The sequence below is a fragment of the Aquarana catesbeiana genome, linkage group LG05 (genome assembly GCF_042186555.1).
Source record: "Aquarana catesbeiana isolate 2022-GZ linkage group LG05, ASM4218655v1, whole genome shotgun sequence".
Lineage (NCBI taxonomy): Eukaryota > Metazoa > Chordata > Amphibia > Anura > Ranidae > Aquarana > Aquarana catesbeiana.
Window position 1 is genome coordinate 26,674,955 of NC_133328.1, and position 22,059 is coordinate 26,697,013.

The following is a 22,059-nucleotide window of genomic DNA, read 5'->3' on the forward strand; positions in this document are numbered from 1 at the left end:
ATAGGGAACAGGAGAGGGCAAACTAACCCACAATGATTATATATATATAGAGTGCTTGTACAAGCATTTTTCTAAGCATTCTTTCAAAGTTGCAGATTTAAGCTAAAATGTCAAGATCTTGTATACTGAAATTGCAAAGCATATCAAAATGGAGTCACAATGGTTTGGACATATTATTACACCCAGTAGCTGGCTCTACTTCATCAGCCCCGGTTCACACTTAAAAGTCACGTGACTTTAAATCCAACATGCCGGCGCGACTTCATCGCAGCTTGCATGCGACTTCTTTAACAGAAATCAATGCAAGTCGTATTGAGGTCGCACCAAAAGTAGTGCAGGAACCTTGAGGAACCTCAAGTTCGCTTCTGTTAGAGCGGTTCCATTGCCGCTAATGGGCTACGACTTGTCGTGCGACTTTGAACTCTCAAGTCACATGACAAGTCGCGCCAGTGTGAACCAGGGCTTAGTCCTGTGCCAGAGTGACTACTCTCACTCAATTTCATTTCCATGGAGGAGCGGGATAGTCCACCCTAGGACAGGAAGTGATTTAGGCCCACATATCACCCCCCTCTGATCATCTTCATAACATAGGGGCAGGTGTTCTGCAGTCCACAGAGAGAACGTGAAACAAGGGATGTAACAAACACTTATATACTTAACAGCCCCAAAAAAAAAAAAAAAAAGAAAATACGCAAAGTTTATTGGTTATAATACATACTTTTTATACATTTTAGCATATGTGAAACTTAGCTTCCAGAATGCAAATAGCTGTTTCAGGCTTTTTGGCCATCAGCACAGTGTATGGAAACCATGGCTTCTATGAAGTAGGGCTTGGGACCCAACAAGTATACGCTTAAAGAGGAAGTAAACCCATCAGGGTTTACTTCCTCTTTGTTTCCCTGCAAAGGTAAAGTAGCCCATTATGTGTCACTTATCTGACACAGGAGCCTGCGATGTCACCGCTGTCCCCTCTTCCACAAAGCGTCCATCTTCTTTCCAGGTATCGCGGCTCCGGCGCTGTGATTGGCCGGAGCCGCGATGATGTCACTCCCGCGCATACGCGCTGGTGGCGCCACTAACAGCATGATCGCCATTAGAAACGGCACGCTCAGTGCGCCTGCACGCCGTTGTCTACGGCGCATGCGCCGTAGACATTGGTTCCTGTCTTTTGGAAATATCTCCTAAACCATGTAGGTTTAGGAGATATTTCTTGCACCTACAGGTAAGCCTTCATTTAGGCTTACCTGTAGGTAAAAGTGGTCTGTAAGGGTTTACTACCACTTTAAAGGTTATGGTGAGAAGGGCCTAAAGAAAAAAACAACTGAATTAATGTGTAGCACAGTAAATCCTTCTTAGAACAGAAGTCATTCATATGTCTCATTCCATCATGCATAAAATAAGATGATTGTTTATTATTAATATTAATATTATTACTAATATACAGGATTTATATAGTGCCAACAGTTTGCGCTGTACAATATAAAGGGAGACAGTACAATACAATAAAATACAAGAGGGTTAAGAGGGCTCTGCTCATAAGAGCTTACAATCTAATAGGGTAGATCAATGGTACAAAAGGTATTAACTGTGAGGGATGAGCTGATGGAAAAATTAAAGTTCAGTTGTTAGGAAGAAGGCAGAATCGGCTTCCCTGAAGAGAAGAGTTTTCAGGGAATGCTTAAAGAGGAGGTCCAGTCAAAAAAAAAAAAAAGTCAGCAGCTACAAATACTGCAGCTGCTGACTTTTAATTGGACACTTACCTGTCTCAGATCCAGCGATGCGGGGGATCGAAGCCCCGCTCGTCTCCCCCTCCGTTCAGCGGCGCCGGCATTGCAACTGTGGGCGCCGGGCTGTGGCTTCACAGCCTGGCACCAACTGCGCATGCCCGAGCAGCACCGCGCGCCGTGATTGGCTGCTCAGTCACCTGGGACCTGTAATGTGTCCCAGATGATTGACAGGAGGGAGGGAGCAGAGCGGAGCCCTTCCTGTGCCGAGGGGGAAGTGATGTCACCAGCCCAGGCACTGGAAGAGGCAGACTACGAGGGACCCCCTAGCAACAGGCATTTAGAGGTGAGTTAAAAAAAAAAAAAATATCCAAATTTTTTTTGTATTTTTTTTTAGGATTTTTCATGTAGTTTTTTTTTTTTTGGGTGGAACCCCACTTTAAAGGTGGACAGAGTAGGACAAAGCCGGACAGATTGAGGTAGAGAGTTCAAGGGAGTGTCACACTTACCCCTAGCATAGGTGGTCAGACACTGAAGCTCGCTACTGTGTTCTTCACCTATAGCATCCCCCTTTCCCATAAGGCAAGGGGGCCTACCGGTATTCGTTTGCCCCCAGGACTTATACAAATGCTACAGACCACCACGCCAGGGCAGGCATAAACTGAGCAAAGCAAACAGGTACTTGAGATCGGCAGACGGGCAGAATGGTTCAATCACAGTCCAGGAAAAAGGCAGGCAGAATTCAGAGAATAGTCAATATCTGATCCAAGGTCATACACAGGGAAATCCAATCTAGCACAGCAGGGCCGACAACCAGGCAGCTTGATCAGGTATTACACACTCTATCACAAGCATGAGACTGCACGCTTTGGTAGCTTATATCAGGTTTGGTCTCCACCCAGAGTCTGCCTACAATCAATCACCCTGCAGGTGGACAGACAGACGAGGGGAAAGTCATAGGCCAAAACCAGGATGCTGGAACCAGGAGCGCATAAGTTCCTGACAGAGAGCTAGAGCAGGAGGTCTTGGGAGGAGCAGAGAAGGGGGTTTGGGTGATATTTGGAGACAAGATTGGGGATGTAGCTGGGGGCAGAGTTGTGAATGGCTTTGTATGTTGCTGTTAGTATTTTGAATTTAATTCGCTGTACATTTAGATGCCAGTGGAGGGATTGGCAGAGAGGCAGATACTAAGCAGCTGGCAAGGTAGATGAGTCTGGCAGCAGAATACATGACTGAAGAGGGGATAGCCGGCATAGAGGTATGCCCAGGGTGGATAAAAATCGATGATTTTAAAAAAGAAAAAAAGAAAAAAATCTGATTTTTTTTATTTGAATAATTTTTTTTTTTTTTTTTTTATCAAATTTATTTTAATAAAATGCTTTTGGAGTAGAAATCTATCTAAAGATACATTAATAATTTAGTTTATTCAGCATGAAATGGACCTTAGTTATGTAGCATGAGGCTGTATATTCTGCAATATTTAAATTTTTGGTAAACTCATTCAATGAATCCAAGCTCTGCAAGCTGAGATAAGCTCTGCACTGCATTGATGCATGCACACATTTTCACAGTAACCGTGAGATAAACTAAAGTTCAGGAATATTCCTTTATCCCATTGTTTTGCAAAGCTATGTACACTACAAACTGTATGATTGAATCGGTTCTTATATCGCTGTTTTACTAACCTGACAGTTTATTATTCTAAATAGGAAACTTTCATTTTGTTTGCAAATAATAAAGATTCTAACTACCAGCAAGAATAAGTCCTTACATTTAAAGAGCACCTGTCATTTCAGATCCATCATGGCAGCGCCTGTTAGCGGGCATCCACTCACCTGCTGCCGCCACGTCCCTCACCTTGTTGTTTCACTGCCGCTTAACCGTTAAAGTGAATGGGACTGTCGATGAGTCAACAGCGGGTCAGAGGAGGAGCCGCTGCGGGACAGAGATGACAGTTGCTCTTTAACCACTTCAGCCCCGGAAGATTTTACCCCCTTCCTGACCAGAGCATTTTTTGCGATTCGGCACTGCGTCATTTTAGCTGACAATTGCGCGGTCGTGCGACGTTGTACCCAAACAAAATTGACGTCCTTTTTTTCCCACAAATAGAGTTTTCTTTTGGTGTTATTCGATCACCTCTGCGGTTTTTATTTTTTGCGCTATAAACAAAAAAAGAGCAACAACTTTGAAAAAAAAACACAATATTTTTTACATTTTGCTATAATAAATATTCCCAAAAAATATGTAAAAAAACAAATTTCTTTCTCAGTTTAGGCCGATATGTATTCTTCTACATATTTGTGGTAAAAAAAAGCGCATATTGATTGGTTTGCGCAAAAGTTATAGCATCTACAAAATAGGGGATAGATTTATGGCATTTTTATTATTATTTTTTTTTTTTTTATTAGTAATGGTGGCGATCAGTGATTTTTCTCGTGACTGCGACATTATGGCGGACATATCGGACACTTTTGACACTATTTAGGGACCATTGTCATTTATACAGCGATCAGTGCTATAAAAATGCACTGATTACTGTGTAAATGACACTGTCAGGGAAGGGATTCAACACTAGAGGGCGATCAAGGGGTTAAGTGTGTCCTAGGGAGGTGTTCTAACTGTGGGGGGGAAGGGCTACCACTGGCATGACAGCGATCACTGCTCCCGATGACAGGGAGTGGTGATCTCTGTCATGTCACAAGGCAGAATGGGGAAACGCCTTGTTTACATAGGCATCTCCCTGTTCTACCTCTCCACACCGGGCTGCCGACGAACACCGAGTCCCCGGGATCAGCGGGCACGCGGCGGCGGGCGTCCGGCGGGCTTGCGGGTGCGGGCGTGTGCGCGTGCGCCCGATAGGCGGCAAATTTAAAGGGACGTACAGGTACGCCTGTGCCATTCTATGTACATCTGTGTGCGGCGTTCGGCAAGCAGTTAAAAATTATGATTAAAAATTGAGTTGATTTAAATCAAGCCTTTTTACTAGTGATTTAAATGCTGATTTAAATTTTGATTTCTTTTAAATCACATCCACTCTGAATAGACCTAAGAGAAGAGAGCTGTAATAGTCAAGGCGTGAGATAACAAGGGAGTGAATGAAATTGTTAAGTAATGAATCCTTGGTGGATTCATTACTTAAAAAGGGGCAATTTAAGAGATGTTATGGAGATGAAGTCTACAAGCATTACTCCTCCTATATATAGAATCCCTCTTATATATTGGAATATTATACATCTGGAGTAAAAAAAAAAAAAAAAAAAGAGAAGCAGATCGAAGACAAACGTATTTTGTCGGAGGTCTATACAGCATCTGCAGATGCAATTTTCGCCCACAAAGTATAAACCCCAGGGTCACATGATCCCTCTGGTCTGCTTCCTTTTCCAAAATGCTATGGAAGAATCACTACAGGGGCTCCTGCTGGTAACATATGATGTAGTCACATAACACTGAAAAGAGATTCACTCTGAAAAACGCTCGGTAGGCATGACACGGCGTGGGGGGGTAATATGGAGCCAATCAGCCTGCATGGTCAAAGGGGAGAGGCACTGCAGTCACTGAAAGCTTCTAACTCCAGTGCACATGGTAAGTCCTGGGAACACCAGAGGTAGCAGAATCCACTTTTGTGGCAATGCAACCACTGCAGCCAGGGCTGGGACGAGGGGTGGGCAGGAGGGGTATTTGCCCTGGGCGCAGTGAGGCAAAGGAGCAAAAAATGGACGCAGGGTGGTACACCTATTCTACGGCATGTATTAATAGTAGGGGAGGGGGGTGCAACTCTGCATCCTTGTCCTGGGTGCTGGATGACACTGCCCCAGTACTGATTGCAGCCTATATATATACTGTTACTTAGATCCAGAGCCAGGCCGGGGGGTTAGGCAGAAGAATTGCAGTTAGGGTTGCCACTTTTTCTTCAAGTCAAACCCGAACACTTTAGCGGCGCACAGCATTTTTTTTTTTTGTGGTATAAACTATACATATATTTTGCTATTAAATAACATTTCTAATCATATGAAGTTAATAACAAGAGTCCCCCTTTTGCATCTGAAATCGCAGAGTTCCCTTTACCTGTAAGGGAGGACTCTGCAGACTCTGATGTAAGGGAGAACTCTGGGGACTCTGTGGTGTAAAGGGGAACTCTGATGTAAGGGGTGCTCTGAGAACTCTGATTTACATTAGTGCACTCATTTAGAGGCAGGGAAAAGAAGGGGGGAGACTTCAGTCACAGACAGGGATGGATGGTGAGCTCACTCACCCCTTGGCAGTCAGCACCTCTCATCCAGATGTATCTGAGGCTGCTGGACTTCAAATTTCCAGCCCTCAACTTTCCTTTTCTGATGCACAGCGCCGGGGTTTGGAATGGGGGCAGACACAGAGGGGTAGGGGCGGGAGGAGGAGGAACAGATTGAGCCCTCTCTCCTCTCCCATCTGTATGTGTGTTGGAGGGGATTGTTAGTGTTGGCTTTGGGCAGCATGACACTCTCAGCTTAGACAACTGCAGCCAGCAACCCTGCTGGGAAGCCATAGTCCGGTCTAAATAATGTGTCTGGGTTTCAGGCAATCTGAAACCCGGATGCATAATGCCAAACCCGAACTGTCCGGGTGAATCCCAGACAGGTGGCAACCCTAATTGCAGTGGGGCTCAACACGGGTAAGGCCTGCAACTTGTGTTGCTGAGACAGTTCACAGTCTACGGTAGGTGGATATTTGTGCACTTTGTCCTTTTCACCTTGGGTGCTAAAGAAGGGCCTTGTCCCAAAACTGGGTAGATCAGAACTTAAACTGAGTGCCTGATATAAAAACCATGCTGGCTGCAGAGCAGTAAAAAAAAAAGGCATGGCAGGTTAAGGGTGAAAATTGCCCATAAAAATTGCCATGATTTCCACATTAAACTACAATCTCAGTTCAACCTTAAAAGGAACACTCGTGTGTCACTCCTGAAGAATTCAAATCCATAAAATATAGATTGGAAGGTGGTTTTCTAATAGTTTTATTGGCCACCCTCGGGGGTCCATCATTTGCCATCCTCCAGCAGTTCTTCCGCTGCCTTCTGTTCGCACAGCGGGGGGGTGAAATGCCGGAATGTGAATCTGACACTGAGCTGTGAGATATCTTTATAGCCCGTCGGAGAGCTTTAGACATTTTATCCTCTTCTAGTACTCTTGTTTCATGCATGTCTTTTATATTTTTATTCTACATTGCTACTTTTTCAATTCAAGTAAAAGTTGTAGGCGCTATAAGACATAAAAAAAAGGTACTGTACATATTAAACTAGATACCAGCAACCAATCCAATGTTGGATATCTATAGAAAAATCTGAAGCAGGATTGCTGCACATAAAATTGATTTAATATAACCAAAAAAAATACTATATACTGTATATATATATATATATATATATATATATATATATATATATATATATATATATATATATACAGTGCCTTGAAAAAGTTTTCACACCCCTTGAAATTTTCCGCATTTTGTCATGTTACAACCAAAAATGTAAATGTATTTTATTGGGATTTTATGTGATAGACCAACACAAAGTGGCACATAATTGTGAAGTGGAAGGAAAATGATAAATGGTTTTCACATTTTTTTCCAAATAAATATGTGAAAAGTGTGGGGTACATTTGTATGGCGCCCCCCGGAGTCAATACTTTGTAGAACCGCCTTTCACTGCAATTACAGCTGCAAGTCTTTTTGGGGATGTCTCTACCAGCTTTACACATCTAGAGAGGGAAACTTTTGCCCATTCTTCTTCTTTGCAAAATATCTCAAGCTCTGTCAGATTGGATGGAGAGCGTCTGTGAACAGCAATTTTCAAGTCTTGCCACAGATTCTCAATTGGATTTAGGTCTGGACTTTGACTGGGCCATTCTAACACATGGATATGCTTTGATCTAAACCAGGGGTAGACAACCTCGGCCCTCCAGCTGTGGTGAGACTACAAGTCCCATGAGACATTGCAAGAGCCTGGCAATCACAGGCGTGACTCCTAGAGGCATGATGGGATTTGTAGTTTCACCACAGCTGGAGTGCCGAGGTTGCCTACCCCTGATCGAAACCATTCCATTGTAGGTCTGGCTGTATGTTTAGGGTTGTTATTCTGCTGGAAGGTGAACCTCCCCCTCAGTCTCAAGTCTTTTGCAGACTCTAACAGGTTTTCTTCTAAGATTGCCCTGTATTTGGCTCCATCCATCTTCCCATCTACTCTGACCAGCTTCCCTGTCCCTGCTGAAGAAAAGCATCCCCACAGCATAATGCTGCCACCACCATGTTTCACGGTGGGGATGGTGTGTTCAGGGTGATGTGCAGTGTTAGTTTTCCGCAACACATAGTGTTTTGCTTTTAGGCCAAAAAGTAAAATTTTGGTCTCATCTGACCAGAGCACCTTCTTCCACATGTTTGCTGTGTCCTCCACATGGCTTCTCACAAACTGCAAATGGTACTTCTTATGGTTTTCTTTCAACAATGTCTTTCTTCTTGCCACTCTTCCATAAAGACCAGATTTGTGGAGAACACGACTAATAGTTGTCCTGTGGACAGATTCTCCCACCTGAGCTGTGGATCTCTGCAGCTCCTCCAGAGTTACCATGGACCTCTTGGCTGCTTCTCTGATGAATGCTCTCCTTGCCCGGCCAGTCAGTTTAGGTGGACGGTCATGTCTTGGTAGGTTTGCAGTTGTGCCATACTCTTTCCATTTTCAGATGATGGATTGAACAGTGCTCTGTGAGATGTTCAAAGCTTGCGATTTTTTTTTAGAACCTAACCCTGCTTTAAACTTCTCCACAACTTTATTCCTGACCTGTCTGGTGTGTTCCTTGGCCTTCATGATGCCGTTTGTTCACTAAGGTTCTCTAACAAACCTCTGAGGGCTTCACAGAACAGCTGTATTTATTCTGAGATTAAATTACACACAGGTGGACTCTATTTACCAATTAAGTGACCGCAAATTCTGATTGCATTTGGTTCCACTAGATTTAGAGGTATCAGAGTAAAGGGGGCTGAATACAAATGCCCCCCACACTTTTCACATATTTAATTGTAAAAAAAATTGAAAACCATTTATTATTTTCCTTCCACTTCAAAATTATGTGCCACTTTGTGTTGGTCTATCACATAAAATCCCAAAAAATACAGTACATTTAAGTTTTTGGTTGTAACATGACATAATATGGAAAATTTCAAGGGGTATGAAAACTTTTTCAAGGCACTGTACACTGTATCACCAAAAGTATTGGGACGCCTGCCTTTACACACACATGAACTTTAATGGCATCCCAGACTTTGTCCGTAGGGTTCAGTATTGAGTTGGCCCACCCTTTGCAGCTATAACAGCTTCAACTCCTCTGGGAAGACTGTCCACAAGGTTTAGGAGTGTGTCTATGGGAATCTTTGACCATTCTTCCAGAAGCACATTTGTTAGGTCGAGCACCGATGTTGGACAAGAAGGCCTGGCTCGCAGTCTCCGCTCTAATTCATCCTAAAGGTGTTCTATCAGGTTGAGGTCAGGACTCTGTGCAGGCCAGTCAAGTTCCTCCACCCCAAACTCGCTCATCCATGTCTTTATGGACCTTGCTTTGTGCACTGGTCATGTTGGAACAGGAAGGGCCCATCCCCAAACTGTTCCCACAAAGTTGGGAGCATAAAATTGTTCAAAATGTCTTGGTATGCTGCCGCCTTAAGAGTTCCCTTCACTGGAACTAAGGGGCCAAACCCAACCCCTGAAAAACAACCCCACACCATAATCCCCCCTCCACCTAATGATTTGGACCAGTGCACAAAGCAAGATCTATAAACTGGGCAATCCATTGGAGGTCCGTAAATGTAAAATTAAGTCTCATTGAACTTTTAGTGAAATTAGCTTACTACGTTCCAGTTATATCAATACAAAAGGTGTTCAAAGCCTTATGCCCCGCACACACGGTCGGATTTTCTTACGGAAAATGTTCTGTGGGAGCTTGTTGCCGGAAATTCTGACAGTGTGCAGGCTCCATCGGACATTTTCCATCGGAATTTCCGTCACACAAAATTTGGGTTCTGGATCTCAAATTTTCCGACAACAAAATCCGTTGTCGGAAATTCCGATCGTGTGTACACAATTCCGACGCACAAAGTGCCACGCATGCTCGGAATCAAGCAGAAGAGCCGCACTGGCTACTGAACTTCCTTTTTCTCGGCTCGTCGTACGTGTTGTACGTCACCGCGTTCTTGACGTTCGGAATTTCCGACAAGATTTGTGTGACCACCGTGTGTGTGCAAGACAAGTTTGAGCCAACATCCGTCGGAGAAAATCCATGGAATTTGTTGTCGGAATGTCCGATGGTGTGTACAGGGCATTAGAGTTAGTTTGCTTTCTTTTGGAGCTAAAGAAAAGTTGGGTTTCTTTAGCTTCAAAGAAAACTTTCAGTGGAAATCATCTAAATACATTCAGGTTGAATGAAAGCAAAGGTGTTCAAAACCTTACAGTTGGGATTCTTTAAAAAGCAGCCACAGCCTGGGCAGAAAAGCCTGTACACTGCCAGCATGCTGCAGGGTGTTTGGAAGCAGTGGTCTCCATGCAGAGGTCTGACACAATCCTTGCAGAATTAGACATACACTCACCGGCCCCTTTATTAGGTACACCTTGCAAGTATCGGGTTGGACCCCCTTTTGCCTTCAGAAATGCCCTTGTTCTTCATAGCATGGATTCAACAAGGTGTTGGAAACATTCCTCAGAGATTTTGCTCCATAGTGACATGATAACATCACGCAGTTGCTGCAGATTTGTCGGCTGCACATCCATGATGCTAATCTCACGTTCCACCACATCCCAAAGGTGCTCTATTGGATTGAGATGTGGTGAGTGTGGAGGACATTGGAGTACAGGGACCTCATTGTCCAGTGGTGAGATGATTGGAGCTTTGTGACATGGTGCATTATCCTGCTGGAAGGAGCCATCAGAAGATGGGGACACTGTAGTCATAAAGGGATGGACATGGTCAGCAACAATACTCAGGTAGGCCGTGGTGATTAAACGATGCTCAATTGGTACTAAGGAGCCCAAAGTGTGCCAAGAAAATATCCCCCCCCCACACTCACCATTACACCACCACCCTGAACCAGTGATACAAGGCAGGATGGATCCATGTTTTCATGTTGTTTATGCCAAATTCTGACCCCACCATCTGAATGTTGCAGCTGAAATCAAGACTCCTCAGACCAGGCAACATTTTTCCAATCTTCTATTGTCCAATTTTGGTGATCCTGTGCCAATTGTAGCCTCAGTTTCCTGTTCTTACCTGACAGGAGGGGCACCCAGTGTGGTCTTCTGCTGCTGTAGCCCATCTGCTTTAAAGTATGATGTGTTGTTCGTTCAGAGATGGTATTCTGCATACCTTGGGTGTAACGAGTGGTTATTTGAGTTGCTGTTGCCTTTCTATCATCTAGAACCATTCTACCCATTCTCCTCTGACCTCTGATATCAAAGCTTTTTTGTCCACACAACCGTTTACTGGATATTTTCTCTTTTTCGGACCATTCTCTGTAAACCCTAGTGATGGTTGTATGTGAAAATCCCAGTAGGTCAGCAGTGTTTGAAATACTCAGACCAGCCCGAATGGGACCAACAACCACGCCACGTTCAAAGTCACTTAAATTCCCTTTCTTCCCCATTCTGATGCTCGGTTTGAACGTTAGCATGTTGTCTTCACCACGTCTAGATGCCTAAATGCATTGAGTTGCTGCCATGTGATTGGCTGATTAGCAATTTGTATTGCTAAGCAATTGAACAGGTGTACCTAATAAAGTGTCTGGCTGGCTCCAAGCTGATTGGAGAGCTCTAGAACTGACTCAGTAGGAGGGAGTGTCTTTGCAGAGAGACCACTGCTTTCACACAGAGAGTAAGGGCTCCACTCTGCAGCATTCTGGCAGGGGACAGGCTTTTGTACTGTGGCTGTTTTTCTACAGAAACTCCACTGTAAAGCTTTGAGCACCTTTTGCTTTCATGCACCAAGAATGTATTTTGCTGATTTCAACTGAAAGTTTCCATTGGGGCTTTCAGAAGCCATGAATGGAAAATCAACTCTTTGGAAAATGCAATAGTGTTCAAGTCAGAACAGCTGATCAACACTGAAAAGGTACTTTTAATTTCTGGTTACTTTTCCAATAAAATGTTGACACTGAAGGTGATTACATTATTTTAGCAGAATTATACATTTTAAATGCCATCCATCAAACTTTTCACTAAGTGCCGGTTCACACTGGTACGATGCGAGAACACTGCGAATCCACTGCGTGTTCCCGCATCGCATGTCAGTTCACACTGCCATATGCGAATCGCTGGGGAGTGTCAATACATTGTTAACGACACCCCCAGTTCAGCTCGCATATCGCACTGCGAACTGACAGTTCGGACATGAATCGGATCGCATATGTGTGAACACACATGCGATCCGATTCTGGTCCGAACAGAAAAAAGGGTCCTGTGCGTGTTTGCACTGAATGCGGTGCGATATCAGCCATACTATCTCTATGGCTGATATCGCACCACACAGACATCGCATGTAATGTGAACGGCAGTGCGCTGCGAATTACATGCGATGTCTGTGCGATGTTTGGCATCGCACCAGTGTGAACCGGCACTAAATGTGATCTCTGCAGATCCATTTTCTGTTATATGCTGAGCTGGAATTACTAATTCGTTCACATTAATGCAGATAGTGACAGCCGTGGTAAAACATAGTGACCTTTAGTTAAAGTTGTAACTAAAACTGTCAATTCCTTGATAATTCCTACAAGAAAAAACTCTGATGAAGGCCCCTTTCACATTTCTACGACTTGTCCTGTGACTTGGGACTGCAAAGTCGTAGGACAAGTCGCTCCCCATGATTTCCAATGACTACCATCCATATTAGTACGAGTTCAAGTCCTGCCGACTTCTAAGTAGTCCCCGCACTACTTTGGTCCAACTTTGATGTGAGTTATGCCGCGTACACACGACCGGTTTAGTCGTCGGAATAAACTCCGAAGGTTTCTCCGACAGAACTCTGACGGAATTCCATTCAAGCGGACTTGCCTACACACAGTCAACCCAAAGTCCGACCGTCCAGAACGCGGTGACGTACAACACGTACGACGGGGTCTAGAAAAAGGAAGTTTAATAGCCAGTAGCCAATAGCTTCCGTCTCGTACTTGCTTCAGAGCATGCGTCGTTTTTGGTCCGTCGGAACAGCATACTGTACAGACGATCGGTTTTCCCGATAGGAATTGGTTCCGTCGGAAATATTTAGAACATGTTCCATTTCCAGGTCCGTCAGAATTTTAAAAAAAAAAAGTCCGATGAGACATATTCACGATCGGTATATATGATAAAAAGTTTCCGTCTGACTTTTTCTTTGCGTCAAAATCACGCGACTTTGATGTTGTGGTAGTGTGAAAGGGTGATTTTTTTGGTCCCTGAAATGCGACGGTGTCTTTTGTTTTACTGTTGTCACTTGTGATACCAATAAAAGACTTAATGTTTCTTTTCCCAGGAGAGGAGGTTGACAGACAGATGTGCCGAGATGCCATCTACCCCATCCCCATTGCTTGTGACGTCCCATGTCCTAGAGACTGCGTCCTCAGCTCGTGGTCGGAATGGTCGTCCTGTTCACACACCTGCTCCGGGAAGACCACCGAAGGAAGACAAACAAGAAACCGAGCTATCCTTGCCTATCCGGGTGATGGTAAGTCTATCACAGCTGTTCTTTACAAAGGAAACTAATAATGTTTAAAGCTGAACTCTGGTTGATCTTAAAACTGAACTCCTTCAATAGTCCCAAAGGTTATAAATCCACTTAGTGTGCAACAGATGCCTTTAAACCCAAGTCCTCACATTGTAAAAGTAGTAGTGACATCATCACTGTGATGTATGAGGCCTGTGCAGGCAGCAGAGCTGTGGGAGGATCCAACACCCACTACTTGCTGCTTGCCATGGGCATCCGCAGAACTTTTTTCAGGGGGGGGGGGGGGGGGCATCATTTTAGGGTCACCCATGCACCCCCCCCTTTTCGACAATGTCATTATCACATTATCATGTCAGAGACAGCAGACGTAGTACAGTCCCTAAGATAAGTAATGGATAATGGCCAACAGGCCCTCTTACCAGACCCAGCGAAACTACAGCAGTGATCCCTCCGGCTGGACGATCGCTCACTCTGGGTTCCCCGGGGGCGACTCTGGTGAGTAGCGTAGCATGTCTGTACCCTGGTAGTGGCTCAGTCTTTCTTTCTCTGGTGGCGCCGGGCAGCGTGGCTCTCTCTCTGGTGGCGCTGGGCAGCGTGGCTCTCTCTCCAGCTTCCGCCCCGGAACACTCCTCGTTCTTTGTCCTGTAGCACTCTCTCCCTCAGCTTTTTTCCAGGCTGCAGTCTCTCAATCTCTCTCTTGATAGAGCCCCTTCCCTGTGGAAAATGGGGCCGCCAATCTTTGGGACTACATGTCCCATGATGCTCTCCTCTCCTAGTCTCCTTTGATTGACCCTCAGTTATGGCCAATAGGGAAGGAGCGGGCAGGAAGCTGGGTGGGGAACTGGTGAAAGCCGCCGTCTCTTCTCTCTGCCAGGAAAAAGGGGGGGGCGAGCGGGGGAAACCTCTGACAACCTGCAGCTCGCCTTTCTCCTGTCACAGCGCTGCCGAGTTCTCTGCTGGACTGAGCAGGGAAAAGAGCCAAAGTCACACTACATTGATTAGGGGGGCTTGACAGCACTTTGATGGTGTCACCACACTGACGGGTGCCACCGAATGTCTCTGAATGTCTCTGAGTGTCTCCGAGCGTCTCTGAGTGTCTCCGAGCGTCTCCGAATGTCTCCGAATGTCTCTGAATGTCTCTGAATGTCTCAGAGTGTCTCTGAGCGTCTTTGAGTGTCTCCGAATGTCTTTGAGTGTATCCGAGAGGTCTCCGAGTGTCTCCGAAATGTCTCTGAATGTCTCCGAGCGTCTCCGAGCGCCTCTGAATGTCTCCGAATGTCTCTGAGTGTCTCTGAGTGTCTCAGAGTGGTCTCCGAGTGTCTCAGAGCGTCTCTGTGTGTCTGCAAGTGTCTCTGAATGTCTCTTGAGTGTCTCTGAGTGTCTCGGAGTAGTCTCCAAGCGTCTCCGAGCGTCTCTGAGTGTCTCTGAATGTGCTTCCGAGTGTCTCCGAGTGGTCTCCGAGTGTCTCAGAGCGTCTCTGAGTATCTGCGAGTGTCTCTGAATGTCTCTGAGTAGTCTCCGAGTGTCTCCGACCGTCTGATTGTCTGCGAGTTTCTCTGAATGTCGCTGAGTGTCTCCGAGTAGTCTCCAAGTGTCTCCGAGCATCACTGAGCGTCTCCGAGTGTCTCCGAGCATCTCCAAGTGTCTCTGAATGTCTCGGAGTGTCTCGAGTGGTCTCCGAGTGTCTCAGAGCATCTCCAAGCGTCTCCGAGTGTCTCTGGGTGTTTCCGAGTGTCTCCAGCGCCCCCGCATCTCTGGGCACATGTGACACTGCATACAACAGCGGTGGCACTGGAACCAATTATCTGAGTTTCCATTGACTTCTATGGGGGAACTCGCTTTGATACATGATTGCTTTGGATTACAAGTATTCCTCTGGAACGGATTCTGCTCGTAATCCGAGGTATTTCTGTTCTGCGGAATGGAGCCCAGTAGGTCTGCTGGGAACGAGCTGCAGCAAAACCAATACGGATTTTATGTCACCAGAATATATTGTTCTGTGACTTCCTCTCCAGCACGTGGCTCCATTGAGAATATCGCTGTCTTTTTCTTGGAAAGATACACTCGAATATTCCTGCAGGTTTTTCCAATTGGTGTTTTTTTTTTCTCTCTTTTTTTTTCTGCCTAGTCAAAAATGAAATTAATTTAGAAGGAATTTTCAGTGCCCGGGGACTTCTCAGCCAAGAAGGAAAGATGATTCTTGTGAAATGACTTTTTGTCCCCAGAGCTCCAGTCAATCTGCACACGAGCGAATCTCCCCTGACATTCCCTGTTCAGGAAATAAATTATTTAATTCGGTGACATTTTGCCGAAAGGATTTTGCTGTGTCGTTAGGAAGTGTGTCCATATTTTATCATATACACGGCTCCTATCTCAATTTTACAACAGTGAAAAAAAAACATATATAGACCTTTTTTATTGAATACGGTAAAGAGCAATTTGACCGGTGCAGTAATCCGTAGCAACCAATCAGCATTCATCTTTTAGATACTTAAAGTTCATCTAAACCCAAGAGCAAGAATGTAATATGTTAGGCTGGATTCACACCTATGCATTTTTAGTGCTTTTTGCATTTTGCAGATTTGCACTGCAGTCTATTTACAATGGTTTCCTATGGAACACGTTCTGTAGTGCAAATCTGCAAAATGCAAAAAGCACTAAAAATGCCACAGGTGTGAATCCAGCCTTAAAGCTCACCAGTCCTTAGATGTGGTGGCTGCATTCGTTTTCTTTCTCAGGCATTTGTATCCTTTATTTTCACTTGGTGATCCTGCCAGTAACACGCTTCTTATCCTAAATCAGGGGTCTCCAAACTTTCTAAACAAAGTACCAGTTGTATGTTCTTCAGACTTTAGGGGGGCCAGACTGTGCCCAGTGGGAGTGGAAATTTTCCTGACATTAGTGGGAATAAACATTGCTATATTTGGTATTAGGGGGAAGGATAGTGCCCCATCGTTGGTATCATTGGGATGAATAGTGCCCCATCGTTGGTATCATTGGGATGAATAGTGCCCCATCGTTGGTATCATTGGGAGGAATAGTGCCCCATTGTTGGTATCATTGGTAGTAATAGTGCCGTATCATTGGTATCATTGGGAGGAATAGTGCCCCATGGTTGGTTTCATTGGGAGGAAAAGTGCCCCGTTGTTGGTATCATTAGGATGAATAGTGCCCCATTGTTGGTATCATTGGGATGAATAGTGCCCCATTGTTGGAATCATTGGGAGGAATAGTGCCCCATTGTTGGTATCATTGGGAGAAATAGTGCCCCGTCATTGGTATCATTGGGAGCAATAGTGCCCCGTCATTGGTAACATTGGGAGCAATAGTGCCCCATCTTTGGTATCATTGGGATGAATAGTGCCCCATGGTTGGTTTCATTGGGAGCAATAGTGCCCTGTCATTGGTATCATTGGGAGGAATAGTGCCCCGTCATTGGTATTAGTGGAAGGAATAGTGCCCCATCGTTGGTATCATTGGGATGACTAGTGCCCCATTGTTGGTGTCAGTGGGAGAAATGGTGGCTCATTGTTGATGTCAGTTGTCAGAATAGTGCCTCAAATCAGAGGAAAAATAGTTTGACAAGGGCCAGATAAGGGCAAGCCAAGGGCCACATCTGGCCCCCAGGCTGCAGTTTGGAGACTGCTGTCTTACAGTGACAATGCTCACTTGCTGTACTGTATTCATAGGGAGGTGCTCTGTAGTCCACATAGAGAGTGTGCAAAACCACAAAATATAAAAACTCAAATACTAATAAAGTTAGACAATAAAGTTTTCTCTGCCCCCCCGAAGATGTCCCTTGCATAGACGAAACGCGTAGGGTGGGGCTAGTGACGTAAGACATCATTACACCCGATGGTGCACCATGGCAAGGTGTTGTTTGAGCTTTTTTAAAGCCTAAAAACGTTTTCTTGGACAGCCAGAGGAGGACCCTGTGGGCATTGAAGAGGCCAATATATTCTTAATAATCCATAGGGGGTGTTCCTTTGCGCTGTTAATCTCTTGGTTTTTCTTTCTTTCTTGGCCTCTGTTTATTCTGCAACTGTCATGGGGCTTCCCATGTGATCAGATATAACACCAGATATTTGATGGTTTGACAGTTTGGTTGAGAGCACAACCAATGTGACAGTTAGCATTCTTGGCATGACGGGAATTTTATTATTTTTTTTTTATTTTAAATTGCTGGGTCTCGTATTGTTATAAGGCGGAGAGGTTGAGGGTGGGGATAAAAATGCAGCCTGGGTGTAAACCCTCACATATACCCAGTGAAGTGACTGGCCCCGGGTGATACACAGAGATGAAAAAATTCCTCCTATATAAGTTGTACCTGTTTATCTGCAGTCATCTTCCCCCTACATCCATTCAAAGCGCTGAACTTACACAGGATTTCTCAGCTCTGAAAAGCAGGGGGGCGGAGAGCTGAAATGACATCAGCGAGGAGAGATCTGAGAGCTGATTGGAGGGAAAGGGCAAACCCTCTTTCACACAGCACAAAGGAACAGAGCTGAGGTTGTCAATCAGCTGGAGCTCCCTCCCCCGTCACCATTTTTCTCCTGGTGTCAGGAAAACATGTCAGAAGTGATTCATGCTGATAGCAGAGGAAGGAAGCAGCAGACAGAAATGGCACTTAGTGCTCTGGAATGAGACACATAATACATACTATAGAGGGATATGCTTTTTTATATTTCATATCTGAGGTTTACAATCACTTTAACCGCTTGCCAACCGCCCTATAGAAGATATAGTGCTACAGGGTGGCAGCTCTGTGCAGAATCATGTGTATATAAGTGATTCTGCACTTCCGGGTAGAGGGCACACGAGCATGGCGCTGGCGTGCCACCTCTGCTGTGATTTTTCACAGCAGAAGCAGGTCAGCGGGTGCCGGCCAATGGACACCCGCCGGCACCCGCCGATTGTAGAGCAGAGACACAGGATGGAGCTCTACCAATGTAAACGAGGCAGATCTCCATCCTCACAGGTGGGGATCGATGGATTTTCTTTTCCTGCAAAGCAGGGAAAGAAAATCCAAGACTTTCCTTTGTAAAAGCAGCACACAGTACAAAAACACTGGCCTAGGCACACATTTTACCCTTTGATCGCCCTAGATGTGTAACCCCCATTCCCAGCCTGTGTCATTAGTACAGTGACAGTGCATCTTTTTATCACTTTATCATTTTTAGCACAGTATTAGTGTCACTGGTTCTCACAAAGTGTCAAAAGTGTCAGTTAGTGTCCGAAAGTCCGCCGCAATATCTCAGTCCCGCTATAAGTCGCTGATTGCTGCCATTACTAGTATAAAATACATTTTTTTTAAAATTCCAGTATATATCCCATAAATTGTGAACGCTATAACTTTTGCGCAAACCATTCAATATAGCCTAATGCCGCGTACACGCGATCGTAATTTCCGTCAGAAAAAACTTGGATGGTTTATCCGACTGAATTCCGCTCAAGCTTGCCTTGCATACACACCCTCACACAAAAGTTCTCTGAACTTTCGACCGTCAAGAACGCGGTGACGTACAACTCTACGACGAGCCGAGAAAATGAAGTTCAATGCTTCCGAGCATGCATCCAATTGTTTCCGAGCATGCGTCGTTTTTTTGCGCATACGAATTGCATACAGACAAACGCATTTTCGGATGGGAACTTTTCCCGACCCAAAAACAGAGAACATGCTCCCAATCTTTTGTTGGCTGGAATTCCGCCAGCAAAAGACTGATGGAGCATACACACGGTTGCATTTTCCGACCAAAAGCTCTCATCGGAGTTTTGCTGGCGGCATTTCCGACCGTGTGTACGCGGCACTAGGCCTGGTTCACACCTAGGCATTTTTTAGTGCATTTTCAGTTTTGCAGAAACACACTATAGTCCATGTAACATGGTTTCCTATGGATGTAGTTCACATCTGTGCATTTTTATGGAAAAAGCCAGGGACTTTTTTTCTGGTCTTTGGTAGACTTCAATGGACCAAAAGTGTGTATTGAAAAACACAAAATGCACCCAGAATATGCAAACTGCCACCTACATAGGTGTGAATCAGGCCTTAGGCTGGCCATACACTATACAATTTTCCTGTTCAAATTCCTTTAGATTTACCTTCAACTATGTAGTGCAAGAGCCTGCCTGATTGCATACAAATTGAAAGGGTTTAGATTTGACCTCATATTATATGGTTTTGGTAAATCTAAAGGAAAGTTGAACAAGAAAATTGTATAGTGTATGGCCAGCCTAAGGCTCGATTCACACCTATGCATGTTGCTTTTGAGCGTTTTTGGAGGTTTTTTTTTCATGCTTGCCGCGTTTTTGAGCCGCGTTTTTGCCGCGTTTTTGCGGCGTTTTTGCCGCGTTTTTGCCGCGATTTGCGTTTTGCGTTTTTTTTTTTTTTTTTTTTTTTTTTTTCATTTTTTTTTACAGTCTTACAAAAAAATTACAAAAAAAAAAAAAAAATAAAAAAATAAATAAAAAAAAAATGGCAAAAACGCACCAAAAACGCATCAAAAACGCATCAAAAACGCTGCAAAAACGCAGCACTTGCGTTTTTGATGCTTGTCCATTGAAAACCATTACATGCAAAACACTGCTTTTTGCATGCAAAAAAGTCCCCGACCCTTTCCAAAAACGCTGAGATACAAAAAAGCATTGATGTGAACATGTTCCATAGGAACCCATGTTAAAAAATTCCCGTGCATTTCTGCAAAATGCAAAATGCATCAAAAAACGCGCTAGTGTGAATGGGGCCTTAGGCTCCATTCACACCTATGTATGTTGCTTTTGAGCGTTTTTGGAGGTTTTTTTTTCATGCTTGGCACGTTTTTGAGCAGCGTTTTTGTAGCGTTTTTGTAGCGTTTTTGCGGCGTTTTTGCCGCGATTTGCGTTTTGCGTTTTTTTTTTTTTTTTTTTTTTTCTTTTTTTTTACAGTCTTAAAAAAAATTACAAAAAAAAAAAATAAAAAAAAAAAAAAAAACGGCAAAAACGCACCAAAAACGCACCAAAAACGCTGCAAAAACGGTGCACTTGCGTTTTTGATGCTTGTCCATTGAAATCCATTACATGCAAAACGCTGCTTTTTGCATGAAAAAAAGTCCCCGACCCTTTCCAAAAACGCAGAGATACAAAAAAGCATTGATGTGAACATGTTCCATAGGAACCCATGTTAAAAAATTCCCGTGCATTTCTGCAAAATGCAAAATGCATCAAAAAACGCGCTAGTGTGAATGGGGCCTTAGGCTCGATTCACATCTATGCATGTTGCTTTTGAGCTTTTTTGGAGTTTTTTTTGTGATGCTTGCCACGTTTTTGAGCAGCGTTTTTGTAGCGTTTTTGCGGCGTTTTTGTCGTGTTTTGCGTTTTTTTTGTTTTTTTTACAGTTTTTTTTAGACTGTATACAGTCTAAAAAAAATTTTTAAAAAAACAACAAAAAAACGCCAAAAACGCTGTAAAAACGCTGCACTTGCGTTTTTGATGCTGATCCATTGAATTCTATTACATGCAAAACGCTGCATTTTGCATGAAAAAAAGTCCCTGACGCTTTCCAAAAATGCAGAGGTACAAAAAGGCATTGATGTGAACATGTTCCATAGGAACCCATGTTAAAAAATTCCCGTGCATTTCTGCAAAATGCAAGATGCATCAAAAAACGCGCTAGTGTGAATGGAGCCTTATGCCGCGTACACACGGTCGGACTTTCCGGCATACTTGGTCCGGCGGACCAGAGTGTGCCGGACAATCCGCCCGTGTGTGGGCGGCGGCGGACTTTTCCGGCGGACTTCTTCCCAAAAGCCCGCCGGACCTAGATTTCAAACATGTTTGAAATCTTTCCGTCGGACTCAGTTTCGGGCGGAAAGTCCGCTCGTGTGTGTGCTGGTCCGACGGAAAGCCCGCTCGTGTGTAGGCTGGTCCGACAGACCAAATACGACACGAGGGGATGGTATTGCATCTCGCGCTCGCTGCAATAGGAAAAACAAATCTTCCTATTGCGGCGAGCGCGGGGCATACCAGGCCCTTAGGTCTGGTATGGATTATAAAGGGGAACCCCGCTACGCCGAAAAAACGGCGTGGGGTCCCCCTAAAATCCATACCAGACCCCGATCCGAGCACGCAGCCTGGCCGGTCAGGAAAGGGGGTGGGGACGAGCGAGCGCCCCCCCCCTCCTGAACCGTACCAGGCCGCATGCCCTCAACATGGGGGGTGGGTGCTTTGGGGGAGGGGGGCGCCCTGCGCCCCCCCCCCCAAAGCACCTTGTCCCCATGTTGATGAGGACAAGGGCCTCTTCCCGACAACCCTGGCCGTTGGTTGTCGGGGTCTGCGGGCAGGGGCTTATCGGAATCTGGGAGCCCCCTTTAATAAGGGGGCCCCCAGATCCCGGCCCCCCACCCTATGTAAATGAGTATGGGGTACATGGTACCCCTACCCATTTACCTAGGAAAAAAGTGTAAGTAATAAAACACACTACACAGGTTTTTAAAATATTTTATTAAACAGCTCCGGGGGGGGATCTTCCTCCGGCTTCGGGGGTCTTCTTCCGGCTTCGGGGGTCCCTCCGCTTCATCTTCTCCCGGCGTCCGGTTGGTTCTTCTCCGCTCTCCGGCCTCTTCTCCCGGTGTCGCAGGTCTTCGGCCGGCCCC

General features: G+C 44.9%; 1 protein-coding gene across 1 annotated transcript in view; it reads left to right on the top strand.

Moving 5' to 3' along the window:
- The window catches only part of THSD7A (thrombospondin type 1 domain containing 7A), a gene marked incomplete at its 5' end in the record, with an annotated part of 209,493 nt that overhangs the window by 68,438 nt on the left and 118,996 nt on the right, over window positions 1–22,059 (top strand). The window contains 1 exon segment of the mRNA XM_073629537.1: window positions 13,241–13,432. Coding sequence (XP_073485638.1) covers window positions 13,241–13,432 — 192 coding nt within the window.